Source organism: Neolamprologus multifasciatus, chromosome 23 (genome assembly GCF_963576455.1).
Source record: "Neolamprologus multifasciatus chromosome 23, fNeoMul1.2, whole genome shotgun sequence".
In the NCBI taxonomy this organism is placed as follows: domain Eukaryota; kingdom Metazoa; phylum Chordata; class Actinopteri; order Cichliformes; family Cichlidae; genus Neolamprologus; species Neolamprologus multifasciatus.
This window is the reverse complement of record NC_140460.1, coordinates 11,736,532-11,754,631: the sequence shown is the minus strand read 5'-3', so window position 1 is coordinate 11,754,631 and position 18,100 is coordinate 11,736,532. Positions and strand designations below refer to the sequence as shown.

Genomic DNA, 18,100 nt, shown 5'->3' with positions numbered 1-18,100 from the left:
CGCATCATCATCATCATCATCACGCACGCGCCGGCCCCCCTCAAACAGCCTACTCGATCCGCAGAGCAGCCTTTGCTGCAGTGCATAAACGAGCAGCGGAGAGGAGGACCTGACCCACACCTGAGACCTCACAGAGACACAACACGCAACTCACGGTCACGCCTGTTAGAAGAACGGTTTACTGCTGGGTTACCTGAAAAAAGGGGATCATGAAAAAGTTTAACCGATGCTAGTTATAGAGTTATAGAGTATATGTAGCATAACATAACACAACATAACATAAAATAATATAACATAATGTAACGTACTATAACATAACATAATGTAACATAGTATAATATAATACAATATAATATAACATATAACTGAGAGTATTTGTGAGCATTTGTACCTGAGAGTATCCATATGATGGATCCATATCCATACTGACAGTATCTGAGAGTGTCTGAGCAAACTGTGTGAAAGCTCTTAATGAAACAGTGTTTTGGCTCCTCCTCTGTCTCTGACTGTCCATTACTCGTTTCTGCTTTGGGTGGATATCTGTGGGCGAGTGTCATTTTTTATTCTTAATAACCCTCTAATGCTGATGCTGTGATCTTGAGGACATCGACCTGAGCAGCACTCCATTTTCTGTGTAAAAACTTAAGCAGAGCCTCACCTGCAGATGAGCTTTTACAGTTTTTCCTCTTGTGTTTGGAAGAACACGTGATGCACTTTTTATTCTGCATTGTTCTTCCCGTCATCTCATTAGTGCCGATTCTGTGTGAATGCAGGGGCGATGTTTTAAATCCATTTTTACATCGGTAAAAATATCTTTGGTGCAGATGTTTTAAAATGTGTTTTGTGAAATAACATCTGGATTAAGCGAGTTTACAACTGTATGCCTCCCACTCTTCAGGATAGAACAGATTCACTCAGAGGTGAGAGCATTACATCCATGTGATGAAAGACTGCAGCCCAAATATTATTAAAAAACACAAAATACAGTATTACCTGCTCTCCTGCATTAGAGCTAATAAACTGTAATAACTTAAAATAAGTTGTTTTACAGATGTAAAAACAAAACAAACCCCACAGCTTTTGCATTCAGTGGGATTGTGTTAAAAAAATATGCTGTGAGAGAACAGGGAGCTCGATACTTGGACTGATGACTGGTTTCGTTTCTTTACATAAGAATATTTCTTTTTCTTTTTTTTTTTAAATCATTTAGTATCACATGACTTTAACTTCCATCACTAACTGGTGAGGATAAAGCCTCGCCTAACACTGACAGGAAATGACGTATTGTAATAGGCGTGGTGATGTCAGGAAAGGTGAGATTTTCAAACCTGACAGTTGTCACCGCCTCACCTGAAGCATCTCTCTGCATAGGAAGGGTGGCAGCAGTGAAAGTGTGCAAGTGTGTGTGTGTGTGTGTGTGTGTGTGTGTCTGTGGGGGGCGGGGCGTGAGGGCTGCAGTCAGAGGAGGGATCCTCTCTGACGGAGTGCAGCTGCGCAGTTCTTCCTCCAGCTTCAGCTCCTGGAGCTGCGAGCGGACAGCAGCAGAGAGAAGCATGATTCCCATCGTGTTGGTGATCCTCCTGGTTCCACGCGTGTTGTTCTCCACGACGCGTGAGTAACACCGAACTTTCGGTAACTTCAGGTAAAGCTACGTCACCTCGATCCTGTCTAAAGGAGAGTGCAGAGCAGCGCTCGAAGCAAGAGAACAAGTTCATGTTCAACTGCGTGAACAAGTTTGTTCCTCACCTGTAAAAATTCTTATTTATAAGGATTAAACTTTGGTAACTCCGAACTATCTGCAAAATAACGTTATTTAAAATGTATTAATGCAGTAAATGTGTCTGTGTCTGATACCTGACAATCAGTGAGGTAATAAGAAGAAGATCATAGAGGAAATCTTACCTATGACTTTGTACTTGCTTTACGGCAAAACTGATGCCAGATAACTGTATACAGCACTGTGCAAAAGTCTTGAGCCACTCCTAATTTCCCTTTAAAATATTTTTATATTTTGCCTCCAAGAAGCCAGACATTCCTCGAGTGCTCTTGAGCAACAGTTCTCCAACTTTCTGAAGGTCTTTGAAAGTGTTTCTTTGGAGATTGGCTGCCTTTTCGCTCATGTTCGGTCCTGTCGTCAGACCTGACCATTTTCAGAGGAATGGGATTTGTTTGTTTGTTAACACTGACCACTGAATCATGTGAGCATGAAAAGGCATTTAACCCAAGGGATGAACTATGTGGTGTTGTTCCTACATATAACAGAAAACTTGGCAAATAACTAGTTTTAACTGATGTCTTTAGGCTTTTTGTCACTAGCTGCAAAAACACATCATTAGTTCCCATTCCGGTAGTTAAAAAAACACCAAAATAGCACAGTCTGACGGAATAAACTGCTTTCGCACCAGCATGGCTTTCACCAAGCCTCATCAGAAATGGTCTCAGTGGAAGGTTAGCTAAGAAGCAAGAGAAACGGGGAAGAAAGGCTGAGGTGTTCCAGGTTAACCAAGAACTGGACTGGAAACCAGTGGCCAGAGGTCTGAATCCAAATTTGACATGTTTGGTTCAGATCCTCGGAGTGTCCCTCAACAAAGCAGGAGAACTGTTCCTGAAGAAAGATTAGAGAGCTCGCCAAAGAGACTGGTGCTGTGTGGATTAATGTTGTATGTCCGTGAGCTGAGGTGTGCAGTTAGAACAGTATTCATTTTTCATATTATCACAGATATATTGTTTACTGCGCTCGTAATTAGCACTGTGTTTAATTCCCTCTCACCGAGGGCCGAGGATGAGAACTGCTGTGCTCTTCCTCAAACATTTTCTCTTTACATTACAGATTAAAACACTGAAGTGAAACATATGTTAGAAAGCTTATCCGCCGCCCACCTGCAGCACGGCTCATAAAACTCTACACATTAACTCAAATATCTGTGAATAAGGAGCCCGGTGGTGCCATTTAAACACAGAGATGAGGGCTTCTCATGGGCATCAATCACAGGGGGAAACCTCACGCCTCAGACGGTCGCGGTATGGAAAAGCATTCAAGGGTTTCACCAGTAAACCGGGGTGACCTCTCTGACTGATCCTAGCGGGGCTCCATAAATCCGCTTCATTACTGGGTCATAAATATGTGCCGAGAGGCTGCTGCTTCCCACACGCGCGCGCGCGCGCGCGCGCGCACACGTACACACACACACACACACACACGTCGGTTGTTCATATCTTGTGGGGACATCTCATTGACATAATGCTTACCCTAACCATGGAAAATTAATGCCTAACCCTAACCCTTACCCTAATCCTAACCGTAACCCAATTGTAACCCCGTCACCAAAACCACATTTTGAGTCTCAAAACCCTTCAAACTCGTGGGGACCGGGATTTTGCTCCCCGCAAGTATAGCAAACTTCCCATTTTTGGTCCCCACAAAGACATGAATACACACTCGCGTACACACACGTTTTCCCAAGGCTGGCCAAAAAATTTAGCCTTTAATGATTTCTTGTTATAAGTGCTGTGGTTTCACCTCGGGCTCTGCTGTCGGTTTGAGAAACACTCAGACAAACAGCCGCCGAGCGCTGATGTGGGATGCTGCTGAAGAAAGCGCAGTTAATTATGGTTAAACGATGACTGGGGGGAAGCTACAAACCTCAAATCTAAATGTAGTCCTGTTAGGAAAGAGAACATTAGCAAGTTTACAGGATTTTTCACCTCCGAGGAACGTTTTGGTTAAATTATTCCACATTCATGTCTAGCTGGGGGAAGAGAGAGGGACTGTTCTAAAAACCGTCAATAGATGATGTATTATATTATTTTATTGGTCAGGCCTGGATGTGAGGATCTTCTGGTTTTGTAGATAATCTTAAACAACTTTAGATTCTGGGTATTTATTCTGTCACATTCAGTAATTAGAGCATAATACTAATTCGACTTTGAGAACTTGATTATGACAGGACTTGATTATCACATGAAGCCTTCATACTGGTTTTGGCTTAAGAGGTTGTTTTGTGTCCATGTGTCTCCAACACCCAGATGTGGCGGTGATCTCCCCCCAGGATCCCTTTCTGCTGATTGGCTCCAGTCTAACGGCCACGTGCACGCTGAGCCCTGAGCTCGGCGTGCACGCCAGCACTTTATACTGGACGCTGAACGGAGCGCGCGTGTCCAACAGCGCCTACAGTGTGGTGTCCCCCAGCGTCCTCGGCGTCACCCTTCACGGCCTCAGTGGATCCCAGCAGCGGTCCGGAGACAACCTGGTGTGCCACGGAGCGAACGGACACGTCCTGGCTGGATCCTGCCTTTACGTGGGCAGTAAGTGGAGGGTGAACACTGACTCTGCAGATGACATTATAAATGAGCACACTTCATAATTACATGATCAGCTTTATTAGCTCAGTATTAATTTTGCAGAACTGCAATCACTGCAGAATAAACTCACTAACAGGCGACATGAACCAGGAGATGTAACTCCTGTGTCGTCCTGTAGGCGGCAAAATTCAAAGTATTCAGCTGTTATTATCCAGTCTGCCTAATCAGAAATCTTCATTTGTGCAAGTTATAATAAGAATCATATTAATCATAGTTATTTTTATTAAAGTGATACTACAGGTTAATATAATTCTCATTGTTGCATTAATGTGCTGACGAAGGCAGAAATTATTATACTCATACACATACACAATATTTACATTATGAAACTATATATATTTTCCATAACAGATGATTTTTTGGGAACGAAGCCTATTTAATACTGAGAGGGAAGATTAGGAGATGGTCCAAAAACAAAGCAAAGGGTTTCAGGTTGTAATAAACATTCACTCTGACATGAATTTGAAAAACTTGCTTATATGTAAATAAGAATTTATCACTTTGGTCAGAATATCCTGAGAGATGTAACTCATAAAATCCAAATTATATAAAACATTTAAAAACGCATGTTTGTGGAAAAGTTTCAGTTAAGGGTAGGAAGTGAGGTGTCAGTACTCGAGTAAAGTTAGACGTTCATGTGGTAAATCTGTAACTTTCTCAGAGATTTCTGATCTGAACATTTTAAGATTAGTTGAGTTGATTTCAAAGTTAAATGATTTCCAGCTGAACTTTTTCTGGACAAAATTCATTTTTTTAAGAAACCTTGATTAAAACCACATGAAGCATCAGATGGCTCACACTGACTGTGTGTGTGATTAATGCTCTCTTACTCTTCGTTCCTTCTTGATTATAATCTTTATGTCTGTCTGTGCTTTTTTTCATGCAGTATCTTTAAGGCGACATTAGTGTTTGTTTGTTTTTTATTTTATTTATTGCAATAGGTTGACGCCAGTCTTCTTCTTCTTCTGTTTTCTGCTCCGTTTTGTCTCCAGTGCCTCCCGAGAAGCCCGTCAATCTAACTTGTTGGTCCCGAAACACGAAGGACTTGAGCTGCCGCTGGAGCCTGGGTGGTCAGGGCGAGACCCACGTCCCGACCAAATACACCCTCAAGTACAAACTGAGGTGAGTGCCTCCAGACCCGCTGTCGCAGCTTACGGGTGATTACCTCATCCCGCCGCCCTCAGCTAGACTGGAGAGTTCACTCTCACGCCTAAAAACACCGTCTGCCTCTGTGGCGGCAAACACCAGATTCAGTCTCTGTTCTTGCGTCCAGATGGCACGGCAAAGAGAAGGAGTGTGAAAATTACAGCACGGGAAACGAGCGTTACTCCTGCTACATCCCCCGCAACATCGCCCTCTTCACTCCGTACGAGATCTGGGTGGAAGCAACCAATCAGCTGGGCTCTGCTACCTCTGACATCACCACCCTGGACATCCTCGATGTAGGTGAGTGAGAGACGTCTATCTAAAGTAAACAGAGGGTTTCAGCTCAGCTTTACGCTTCACCCTCTCCTTTTACGTTTGTCTGCAGAGCTCCAGCGTGTGGCTCTAAGACAAACTGTCATGTTGTAAAAGTTAACCTTAGCAGATGCCCCGCATGTGACGGCTTCACAGGTTCCTGGAATTTAAATTGTGGCGTTGTGATTAGTGTAGCCCTCATCTGCTTGCACAGGCCTCCGGTAAACTGTCGCATTTCATAAAGCAGCCTTTGTGTTTTGGAACTCGGCATCTTGTCTCTGTGAATCCTCATTGGACGCTGAGGAACAGAAAGCGTGGAGGCTGTGAGTGGGCTGGAGGCGAAGGAGGAGCGCCGCCGTGTGTGATGCGTTGCGCTGCCAGAATACCAGAAACAATGAGTTCTGCCGGCTCCGTTTCCCTCTTCATCTTGAGCCGAACAAAGAGACACGTCAGCCGACACACAGTGAGCGATGTCTCAAGCGGAAGGTTACAAATGGGAAGCATTTTAACGAGTGTTCCCTCTCGCGCTGCCATCCTCTTTGTCTTCATCTTCCTCCCCTTCAAAGCACTCGAGCAACTTTGTTTTATTTCTGACTGACTCAGGGGACGACGTGCTCTAGCAGGAACTACAGACTGACCTAAACTGAAGCGCACACACTAAATGAACAGCACCAGGTTTTTAATTTAGCATTTTAATAGCATCTAACTATTAAAATGATAAATTAGGAACCTCTGAACATGACAGCAAGTAGTCTTCCTATAACGTGGTATCACTTTGAAATGGTCCTAATCACACACATTTTTGTAATCAGATGGTCCAAAAAATCATACCAGGGTACACAATGAGTCATTCGCACTACAGTAAAAAAAACAAAACAAAACATGGAAACCTACCTGTGATTAGTAAAAATCTGAGGTTGCAGCAACCAGTTGCAGGTTGTCTTCTTTCTGACAGACGTGTGCAGGTTTGCAGATAAGTGCTGTGTAACTTCTAACTGGAGACAGATGCCAACACGTCACAGTGAATGAATAATGAGCACGACTCTTTGAAGTAGGGAGTCCACTCGACTGGTCACCAGCTGGTTGTGTTCTGGTTATTTTCCTGTTTGAAAGCAAAGCTGCAAAAGATCACCGTCCTGCAGAAACCACATTTATAATGTGGAGGAATTTCTAAATTTCTCGGATCTCCGATGGGAATTTCTGTTTGTAGCAGCAAATTTAGGCGATTATTTTTGGTATGATTTTCTCTGATTAAATTGAAAGCGGCATCTATACACCGTTAGTTTAAAAAAAAAAAACCTATTAGTAATCTCCGTCTCTTCCACAGTGTGGGTTTGTCTAGTATTTTTCCTCTCAACCCAATCAGTCTCTCGATGGTTGCCCCTCCCTGAGCCTGGTTCTGCCGGAGGTTTCTTCCTGCTAAAAGGCAGTTTTTCCTTCCCACTGTCTCCAAGTCTTTGCTCACAGGGGTTCATCTGATTGTCTTGAGGCAACTGGTGTGATTTGGAAATAAAAATGAACCTGACAATTTTTCTTGTAAATGCCAGTTTGATCAGACTATATCTTGCACACCATCACAGTCATTTTATTAAGCTGTGGTCGTAAGCTGTTGTTTTCTCCAGTGCAAGAATGGCTTCTTTCATTTGGGGTTATTACTACAGAAAAAATAAAGGCAAATTATGTTGAAACCTGCTGTTTCTGACAGGCAGCCAATCGGAAGAAGGCTGCACCAGGTCCTGGTATCAGATAAATTACAATTAGTATGAACACAAGCTTGCTGTAATGGAGTTCAAAGATATAAATATGAAGTTGGATAATATTTGGTCCCCATTAAATATTTATTTGCACTGCTTTTCCTTCCACATGACAGCTATTTATTTAGTTCATCTGTACCGTGGAAATTCCCTGTGAAGCTGCAGCTCTTGCTTGGATCGTGTGGTAAAGCAGACCCAGGATGAGGCCAAATATAGTAAATACTCTAAAGCTGCACGTAAGAGTGTTAATGATTTAAGAAGCAGCCTCCGAGTAGTTTCATTCATTTCATCTCTTACTGGTCATCCCTGCCTTGTTGGACTTTACAGCTGCTGCATGCAAACCCTTTAATAGATGTCCCTTGTGTGTGCAGTGACCACAGACCCTCCCGCCAACGTGCAGGTCAATCGCGTCGGCGAGCTCGAGGACCAGCTGACGGTCCGCTGGGCCATCCCCCCCGAGCTCAAGGACATCCTGTTTCAGGCCAAATATCAGATACGCTACCGACTGGAGGACAGCGCTGACTGGAAGGTGGTCCGCACACAAACCCGCAGACTCACCTACACACACTTTCTCTGTAGCTACTGTGGAAACGTGTGAGCAATGATGAAAGTGAAGCTTCTTGCTTCGCTGTAAAACAAATCTTCTCCTTGCTGTCGTTAGCGATTTATAGCTTCTAAGTGTTGAAGCTCGGTTTTGATCCAAAAGTGCACAAAATGTTCCTCCTTTAACTCTCTTTGATGTTTTCTAACCAAAGCTCCTTACTGTTTCTCTGCTTTGTATGTTTCTCTGTTGAATGAGAAGATTAAGCAAACACAGTAATATTTATTGAATACGAAGTCACCAGTATCCAGAGGAGATTCAGGATGAAAGCAGAGCAAACAGAAGTTTCAGACGCTAAAAATAATGTGGGGAGGCGTTCAGAGCTGAGACCGTGAAATTAAAAATGATTAATTAACTTTATATAAGAGACAGTCAGGAGAAAATAGCAGAGCCAAAATCACATCGTTATCTCCTGTTGAAGGAGTGTGCAGCGTGCTTCTTGGTACAGCTGCAGTTTTCAGGTACAGTTGGCGAATTTGTCTCAGGTCTTCTGTGGATTTGAGATCGGGGCTCGTAGCATGTGCTGCAGGACTGATCATGTATGACTCTAGCCTTAAGTTTAAGCTCAGTGTCACGTTGCAGAATGGATCTGAGCACTTTCAGGTCAGAAGTCCTCATTTTCATTCAGATCAAAGCAGGTGAAATGGATTCACGGTGGATTGTCCCTAACAGTGACACTGATATCCGGCGTTGAGGCATTTATGGCCTTTCTGCTTTTCCTCCACCAGCTGTCAAAACTGTCTCCTTACAAACTCTGTTTCTTTCTGACCTCTCCATCAGTTGGTGGACGATGTCGGCAATCTGACATCGTGCCGCCTCGCAGGCCTCCAGCCTGGGACCGTCTATTTTGTCCAGGTGAGGTGCAACCCAGTGGGCATCTTTGGCTCGAGGAAGGCCGGCATTTGGAGCGACTGGAGCCATCCGACCGCCGCCTCCACGCCCAGCAGTGGTAGGAACTTGAAATACAGTAGACGCCGTCTCCAAGTAAAAGCTATCAGCCTGGATGTAGCAAACATTCGTCACTAAAGTCCTTCCTGTCCCTGACTGTCTCTTTGCTTAAATGGCCCTTAAATGCTTCCCAAGCGTCTGTGATGCCCACAAATCTTGACCGTTCTTTCCGTTCTCTCCAATAATCAACCTTTCATTGCCAATTAAAAGCCAAAAAAAGAACAATGTGTCCTCCTTCCCGATCCAACATCCTGAACAAGGAGATTCAAACCGCATGTGGCCTAAAAGGAACCAAACATCAATAGGCTACGTACCTTGATAGGGATCTCCAGACGGAGGATTAGAGGGAACTGTGGAGAGCCGCGGGGACGTTTGATAGATTTTTGTCGTCGGCTTCAAACATTGATCAAGTTAAAAAGCGGCATGTCTGTCAGCGGCGCACACAGGGCCTATAAAGCCTGAGTGGAAGCAGGTTTGGGAGCTGGAGGAGCAGATAATGAGTTACATAGGTTATGTGGTCATTACTTCAGGGGGAGGAAGTCGTTATGGGGCTCTGTTGTTTGCAATAAAGAATTGATGGTGGCAGACGACAACAGCCCTCTCCCAGAAACCGAGTGTCGCTTCCACAAACACACGGCGTCACAATGAAACTAAAGTTCTGTTTGGATTTTCGGTTTTGCAGTGTTGAGCTACGATAGAGTAACTTTGTTCGTTTTTATCACGCAATCAGACAGATTAGGTACAAAAAGATGGAAAGCATATTTTAATGTCTTTGAGGAGAAAAAATAGGAATCGAAGATTTTGTCTGCAGCAACGACTGTTTTGAACGAGTTTTCCTGCCTGTGAGAGTCAACCCTTCTGAAGGCAGCGTCTCAATTCAACCCTGCTCCGTTTGATTGTCTACTAAAGACCTGAAAAGAACTCCAAACGTATACGAATCATTCCAAATATTAACAGAGCAGTCGGGTCAGGAACATGCTTCGTTTTCTTTAATGCATAACTTCTTCTGATATTTAAAAAGTCACACCTGTGCTCCTTCTCACTTCCTTTGTCTCCCCCCGCCCCGTCTCCTCCCAGAGCAGCTGCAGAGCGGCTCGTGCGACCCTAAGAGCGGCGAGCAGAACTCCACGCTGCGGCGGGAACTCAAGCAGTTCTTCGGCTGGGTCCGCAAGCACGCCTACGGCTGCGGCGGCATGTCGATGAAACTGTACGATCAGTGGAGGGTGTGGCTGCAGAAATCGCAGAAAACGCGCAAGCAGGTAGGTAAGCTCGGCTGTGTCCGCAGCCCCAGCTGAATGTCTGACCCTGCCTTTGCTTCATCATATGGTCGGCATCTTTGCAAACACAAAGGGGAAGGATTTTTCTTGAACTTGCTCTGTGAAGTTTCAGTCTGTACTTTATGATCGGGTAAAATGTGCGGTTTAGACTTTACAGGCCCAGAGGTGGAAGCATGAAAGTAGACACGCTCTCAGTCGAGCACTCTGATTTTATTACATATTTAATGAGTGGACTTCTCATCTTCATCTGATAGCCACAACAAAGAGAAATGAACACGTAAATGTAATTAACAGCCTTTGGTAATGTGTTCCTTTTGTGTTTTGTTTTCTCTTGGCGCGAGCGTTCCCCTTTCACAGAAATAACTCGGCCCAAATGGCACGCAGAGCCTCCAGATCTGCTGTGTTTGTGAGTCTCTGTGAGGAGTTCACGTCCTCTGACGCTCAGTCCTTGAACTTGAAGAAACCTTTGGTCTGCCTGACTCGATTAGCTCAGAGGTGCCTGGATTTTTTTTTTTGTGCTTTATAGGGGACAAGCTGTCGTCTGAATAATGTCTTTGTCCGCAAAGTGTGACAGCTTCCCATTGATTACCTCGAGAGAAAGGCAGCGAGAGGCAACACGGTGAATAAGAACGAGGAGAAAAGCGGCAGTCACACGGAGTAATGTGACGATTAGTGGAGGTGGCTTTTTTTTTCCTAGCGGAATGATCCCAGTAAGAACCATCTGCTTTTGTCTTTTCAGATTCTGCAAGAAGATAATTCATAGCACAGAAACTCGGCGTGACTGTGGCATTTAATTCAAGACGCACATCGAGAAAGCTTGACAGATGACTGGTCCACAGGGTCCCCGCAGTGTTGAGAGGTCCAACTCCCGTCCACGGGACGCTGCAGAGGCTGTGCGCTCACACACTCTTGATTTTAAAAGGCCCGAGTGGGAGATAACCGAGACAAAGCAGCCTTTCATTCAGTCTGTCTGCTAGATCTGTTAGCAATAACAAAAAATATTAACGCCTTCAAAAACTGCAAATTTATACTCGAAAAAAGTTTAAACTGCTTTGTGTTTAACAGAATGTAAGATAAACAAGTCTCTGGAAGTGAAAGTTTGCGGCATGTCACCAGATCAGCTCAAATGTCGTTTAGCTTATTGCACATTTAAGTGAATATTTAATCTATTTTTACTGTGTGTGATGTAAAGTGTACAAACACCGGCTGGTTATTAGTTAAGAGCAAAACTTGTCTTGTAAAGTGTCTTTATTTAAAAATACTATCCAAACAAAGAGAGCATCTCCAAACCGATCACACCTTCTGAATCTTTTATATACACATTTCATTACAGCGCCAGCAGAGTTCTTTCTTTGAGCCCTGAAGTAACACAAACGCATGCCTGCAGACAAACACTCACGCAGGATGGATGTTAAAGGCCCTCCCAGAGGAATAAGACTGCAGCGGCGAGCTGGGTGGAGCCGGGTGGAGGGGGAGGGGATCGATAAGTGCAGCTCATAGTGTCCGAGACAGAGGCTACCTCCTGGGAGCGAGCTGTCAGTCGCACTACTCTGAGTCATACTTGAAGTCCTGCATGATCTCACTCAGAGCCTCTTTGTTCTGGATGATCCTGGGCAACGAAGCAACACACACACACACACACACACACACACACACACACACACACACACACACACTTTTATTTGTGCTGGTTTGATATGGAACAGTTACAAAAATTATCGGATCAATTAGAAGAAGAACTGAGCCTCTCAGCAGCGAGCTGATGGGAAGCGAGCGCAGTAAACCGAGGGGCTGTAATGGCAGCTCTTACTTATGCTTGATTTCCTGAATCTGTTCTTGACAGCTCTGGTCCTCCGGCTGATCCTGGGCCTGCTGCTTGGCCAGCTGCAGCTTAGCCGTCTGTTGAGAGGGCACATCAGATAAGATTTATGCAAACCACTCATCAGCAGAGGATGGAGGAAAGGCGGATGATTAACCCAGAGATAATGGGAGCTTTATAACATTACTGGAAGAAAGGGAGCTGAATTATAGAGGAATGTAAACCTTTATACAAAAGGACAAAGCAGCATCTCTGAACACCAGATGTACCGAAGTCTGTGAAAATGTGGGAAGCACTGAGGTGGTCAAACTTGTCCAACACTCTGTAATACTGCCTGTAATTAAAAGAAACTTCAATGTTTCATATTTGAAATGACAGTAAAATTATATTTATCTACAAATACCTGCAGGTAGGCACACTAGAATAAGGAAACACAGATCTATAGTGATTAAATAACTTTAATAGTGCATGACTTCAGGTATTACACAGGAAAGGAGAGAAATTATTCTGCAAGTGATTTTAAGTATGGTGTCATTCAAAATTAAGTTAGCCTTCTCTCCTTCGTTATAGGTCACATCATGGTATTTATTTTGCTGTAAGCTGGTAAGGAAGCACAGTTCTTTTGATTCATAGTTCAATATGTAAGACTGCGTTCTTCCATTTGCGCAACATCTCTAAAATTAGAAATATCCTGTCTCAGAGTGACGCTGAAAAACTAGTTCATGCATTTATTACTTCCAGGCTAGACTACTGCAATTCATTATTATCAGGATGTCCAAAAAACTCACTGAAAAGCCTTCAGTTAATCCAAAATGCTGCAGCAAGAGTACTGACAGGGACTAGAAAGAGAGAGCATATTTCTCCTGTTTTGGCTTCCCTTCATTGGCTTCCTGTTAAATCCAGAATTGAATTCAAAATCCTGCTCCTCACATACAAGGTCTTAAATAATCAGGCCCCATCTTATCTTAATGACCTTGTAGTACCATATCACCCTATTAGAGCACTTCGCTCTCGCTCTGCAGGCCTACTTGTTGTTCCTAGAGTATTTAAAAGTAGAATGGGAGGGAGAGCCTTCAGTTTTCAGGCCCCTCTTCTGTGGAACCAGCTTCCAGTTTGGATTCAGGAGACAGACACTATCTCTACTTTTAAGATTAGGCTTAAAACCTTCCTTTTTGCTAAAGCATATAGTTAGGGCTGGACCAGGTGACCCTGAATCCTCCCTTAGTTATGCTGCAATAGATGTAGGCTGCCGGGGGATTCCCATGATGCATTGAGTTTTTCCTTTCCAGTCACCTTTCTCACTCACTATGTATTAACAGACCTCTCTGTATTGAATCGTATCTGTTATTAATCTCTGTCTCTCTTCCACATCCTGTCTTCCTTCTCTCACCCCAACCGGTCGCAGCAGATGGCCGCCCCTCCCTGAGCCTGGTTCTGCCGGAGGTTTCTTCCTGTTAAAAGGGAGTTTTTCCTTCCCACTGTCGCCAAAGTGCTTGCTCATAGGGGGTCATATGATTGTTGGGCTTTTCTCTGTATCTATGAAGCGCCTTGAGGCGACATTTGTTGTGATTTGGCGCTATATAAATAAAATTGAATTGAATTGAATTGAATAGTGGTATAACAAAACAATCATTTAATAACCAAACATCCAGCCTAGATAGACATCAACATTTTTAATAATAATAAAGATTTTAAAAAGGTCAAGAGGTTCATTATAGTAGCTCAAACTGGTGGAGGTGAAGCTTCCAGCTACAGCAGGCTGCATCTGCACAGCTGTCAATCAAAGCGGCCACTCCCCTAACTTAAATCACTATGGTAACATTATTATGGGGTTTTTGTGCTGGGCATTTTACCTCGGGATGAAGGACTTGCTTGTGCAGTTATCATGTTTCCATTCTGCTTTAAAGAAAAGTTTTTGGTTTCTGTAGCTAATTTTCCCCTTCACACTAAAAAAGAAAAAAATCACCACATATATCTTTGAACGGTGTGTTGATTTAAAGTGATACTAAAGCTTACAGGCTGGTCACTTTGAATGACCGGTGGAGGCTGACGGATGACAGCTCACTGCTGGATTTCATCCCAGCAAACTAGACTTGTGTTTGTGGTGCTGTGCCTTTTTGAAGCAATTTAACTCCTAGCATATGATTCTGTTTACTTTTAATACAATTTTAATACAAAGTAAGTCGAAAAAGTGTGTCCTCCAGTTTTGACGGTGATGGAAATATGCATCCACTGGCCGACTGCTGGCACCACCGTGTGGTGACCATCTCCGCATCTTCACAGCAAGTCTTGAGAAACACCAGTGACCCGATCATTCCTCCTTTTCAAATCAACTCTTAGCATAGAGAGTGTATGTGTGTGAGAGGTGGACAGGGGGGAAAAATGATGATAAATCAACCTCAAAAGATCCAGGTCTCAAATATGAAATCTCAAACATATCCCTCCAGAAGCTTTTCTCACAGCTTTAATCCATCTGTGATGTAAACTGGAGGATTTATAACAAACTGCTGCCCTACAAATGATTTCTGACACTCAACAATGATGGTGGGGAAATCTGCTTTCAGCTGAAGAACGATTAAGAAATAATTTTCGTTTAAAGCAAAAACTCTGCCTCCTTGTGGTGAATCAGTAGAATTGCATCCAGTTTTGGAAAAGTTCTGAAACATTATCTGTCAGGTACGGTTTAACACCACATTATTAAACAACACAAATTCTTCTTTGACAACTGCTCAACTTTTCTGGTCAGTCATTTATAATCTTCTTTAATCTATATATTTATAGTTTTTTCTAGCACAAACCATTTTAGATGTTCTGAACGAGTGCGAACAACGTGTGTGTCTTTGTGTTCAGAGCAGGTACTATAAGGCATGCTGTCGGTGGCTTGCTAAAGTAAAATACATATTTATGTTTAACAAAGAGAATAACACAGCCTTGTTGCCTTTACTGTGATCATGTTTACTGGCATCCATAGTTTCTTGCCAAAGGCCCGTTCAGGAAATCTCTCATCACCACACAGACGTATATTATATTTTAGACTCCCCTCAACTTTGCCTCGGTCTAAAAAGTGAGCCATGCAGAAAGTGCTTACATACCATTTCAAGTTTCTCCTTCTCTTTGTTCTGCAATTTCTCAATGTGCTCGGAGAGGTCTGGTCTGTCAAACTCGTCGTGCAGCCTGCCCTTGATCTCCAGCACTTCCTTAGAGATACCGCAGAACGCCTGCGTTATCTCATGGACCAGCTGCCTGTAGTGGTCAAAGTCATAATGGGGCCCTGTCCTCAAGTAGGCCTCGTGTCCCCTGGAAAACATTCAGCAGCCATCACAAAAACAACAGGGGGGGGGGGGGGGGGAGAGGGGGGGGGACGCAATTAGTCATTTAATACAGATTCCTCTTGTTTGTGTACATGATGTAATCACTGGAGACAGGACTGTGTGTGTTTAACAGCATTATCACGAGATTCAAACGTACTCTTCAAAGAGCCGGTAGGTTTCAACCCGCTCGGACTGAAGATGATAAAATCTCTGGATCAGGGCTTTAAAGTCTGAAGGCACCTGGAGAAACGAGACAGGTCACCAAAAAGGAAAATATATTAAAACATCAGGTCGCAGGAGACTCACTGGATGTATTTTTAATCACACTGAACTCAGACTGGATTACAAATCTGAAGCTACACTTTCTCATTGCAACATATCAGGTGACCCAGAATCCTTCCGTAGTTATGCAGCAATAGGTGTAGCCTGCTGGAGGATTCCCATGATGCACTGAGTGTTTCTTCTTCACTTACTGTGTATTTATACACGTCTTTGCATTGACTCATTATGTATTATTAATGTCTGGCTCTCTTCTATAACTTGTCTTCTGTCCTGTCCGGTCATGGCAGATAGCCGCCCCTTCCTGAGCCTGGTTCTGCCGGAGGTTTCTTCCTGTTAAAAGGGGTTCTCTCCTTCCCACTGTCACCAAGTGCTTGCTCATAGGGGTAACATTCGTGTAACTAACATATTAAATCGTGACCACTCAACATGGTATAAATACCAAATAATAAAAGTTTAGTTTTTCTCACAAACACCGATGGAAAGCTTGAATTTTAACTAATATCTTGGCTGTTTTAAATATTCATTAATATGTAACATAAAAAAAAAAATCAAGATTACTGACCCAGTTTTGAATGAAGTCATGTTGCTGTTTTTTTTGTCTGTTAACGGTTTCTACCGGAGCGAACTAAACAGAGAAAGTCCTGCTTCACTGACTCAGACAGCAGCGTGAATGCTTCAACATCACTAGCTGGAGGTTCCCGAATTACCATTAGCTTGGTTAGCTTAGCACATGTGTTAGCTTTAAAGTTGGGCTTTTGCGAAGTTAAACTGTGAAATACGAAACTCACCATGGCTGTAAACACACCCGGGATGACTCTCCACTTTTTATAATGGCACCATGTTTACACTTTATAAGCCCAACACGCCGCTTTCCTCCTGTATGTGAATCAGCAACCTGACCCGGAAATGAAGAACATGCGGTTGTAAATGGCTGATTTCCAAAGTAAAAGCACTTGACCTCGTCGGTTGCACAAAAAAAGAGACTTTCTTTCTTTCTTTTTATTGAACCCCTCCTCACATAAAAGTGAAGACGCACATAAACAAAGCAGGAGGTCAATTACACACCAGAAAGAAAACAAACAAAAGAAATAAATAGATAAAACAACTAATTGCACGTGTCCAAACGCAGATACAATTTCTTTACAAAATTTAGTAAGTTTGCACTGTACTGTAATTTCGTTGGAATTATAGAACTTCGCCATCTTATAAACATTCGGTGTCAACCTGATATATACAGTAAAAAAGTAATTGCCCCTTTCTAAATTAACTGTAATTAACTACGTTTTTGGAAAACGAAGTTTAATTGCACTGTCACACCAAGGCCTGATTATTGTCAGACCTGCTGAATCAAGAAATCGCTAAATAGAAGCTGTCTAACAACGTGAAGCAGGCTAAAAGATCTAAACAAACAGCTGAGAAACAAAGTCACTGACACCTATCAGTCTGGAAAGGATTACAGAGACATTTCTGAGGCTCTGGGACTCCAATGAACCACAGTGAGATCCATTATTCACACATGGATAAACTGCAGACAGTGCTGAACCTTCCCAGGAGTGACCAGCCCACCAAAATTCACCCAGGAGGTCACAGAAGAACCAAAACAACATGGTGGTGGCATAAGCAGTTATTACCTGAAGCTGGCAATGTTTTTTTCACACAGGGCAGGTAGGTTTGGATAACTATTTTCCTTAATAAATAAAATTATTTTATTTTATTTGATCTGAAATTTGTAAACTAATGAATAAAGAAGGGGTAAATACTTTTTTCACAGCACTGCATATAAATAAGAATCTGCAAGCTGTTTTCAGAAGCCATCATCCTGCATTCAGCCATCTTTATCAACTTAAATCGACCCACTTCTCCATCTACAGCAAGTAGCTTCTTTATCTCCAATAAATTATATATATTTTTGTGGCACCACATCTGAGATTCTTATGATTAGTTGTTTATTAATAAATGGAAATGTTCCATGTATGTTTTATTATTATAAACAGAAAAATCTGTAATGTTAAAAGATGTAAAGCAAAAGGAACAACGTATTCTGTGTGTGTGTAGATATTGCAAAGCTGAAACTTAAAGGCATTGGCGGAAGGGCACCACCAGGAGTGGAGCCTGCGGTTTAATTTGACTCAACACGGGAAACCTCACCCGGCCCGGACACGGAAAGGATTGACAGATTGATAGCTCTGTAAAGTAGTAGTGTAATTTCTGGGTAGCAGTAAGGTGAGCAAGGCCAGTAAAACACTTTATCTGAAACCTCCGCCTGCCGGGATGGAGATAGGGGAAGG

General features: G+C 43.0%; 2 protein-coding genes across 3 annotated transcripts; one reads left to right on the top strand and one right to left on the bottom strand.

The window, feature by feature from the left end:
• The first annotated feature begins 5 nt into the window (after positions 1-5).
• On the top strand, positions 6-14,716 carry crlf1b (cytokine receptor-like factor 1b). Of its 2 annotated transcripts, XM_085150488.1 has the most exons (8): positions 6-1,611; positions 4,027-4,305; positions 5,355-5,484; positions 5,636-5,808; positions 7,946-8,103; positions 8,956-9,124; positions 10,201-10,382; positions 11,140-14,716. In XM_085150488.1, exons 1-8 carry the CDS (start codon positions 1,302-1,304, stop codon positions 11,161-11,163), a joined length of 1,425 nt encoding a protein of 474 aa, XP_085006614.1. In that variant the 5' UTR covers positions 6-1,301; the 3' UTR covers positions 11,164-14,716. The 2 variants fall into 2 exon arrangements, with proteins under 2 accessions (XP_085006614.1, XP_085006613.1); XM_085150487.1 differs by having other exon boundaries at positions 10,201-14,716.
• rex1bd (required for excision 1-B domain containing) lies at positions 11,868-17,383 on the bottom strand. The gene is made up of 5 exons (XM_085150494.1): positions 16,601-17,383; positions 15,688-15,770; positions 15,312-15,516; positions 12,211-12,299; positions 11,868-12,009 (listed from the first exon to the last, which is right to left on the bottom strand). Exons 1-5 carry the CDS (start codon positions 16,601-16,603, stop codon positions 11,946-11,948), a joined length of 444 nt encoding a protein of 147 aa, XP_085006620.1. The 5' UTR covers positions 16,604-17,383; the 3' UTR covers positions 11,868-11,945.
• Between the last annotated feature and the right edge of the window lie 717 nt (positions 17,384-18,100).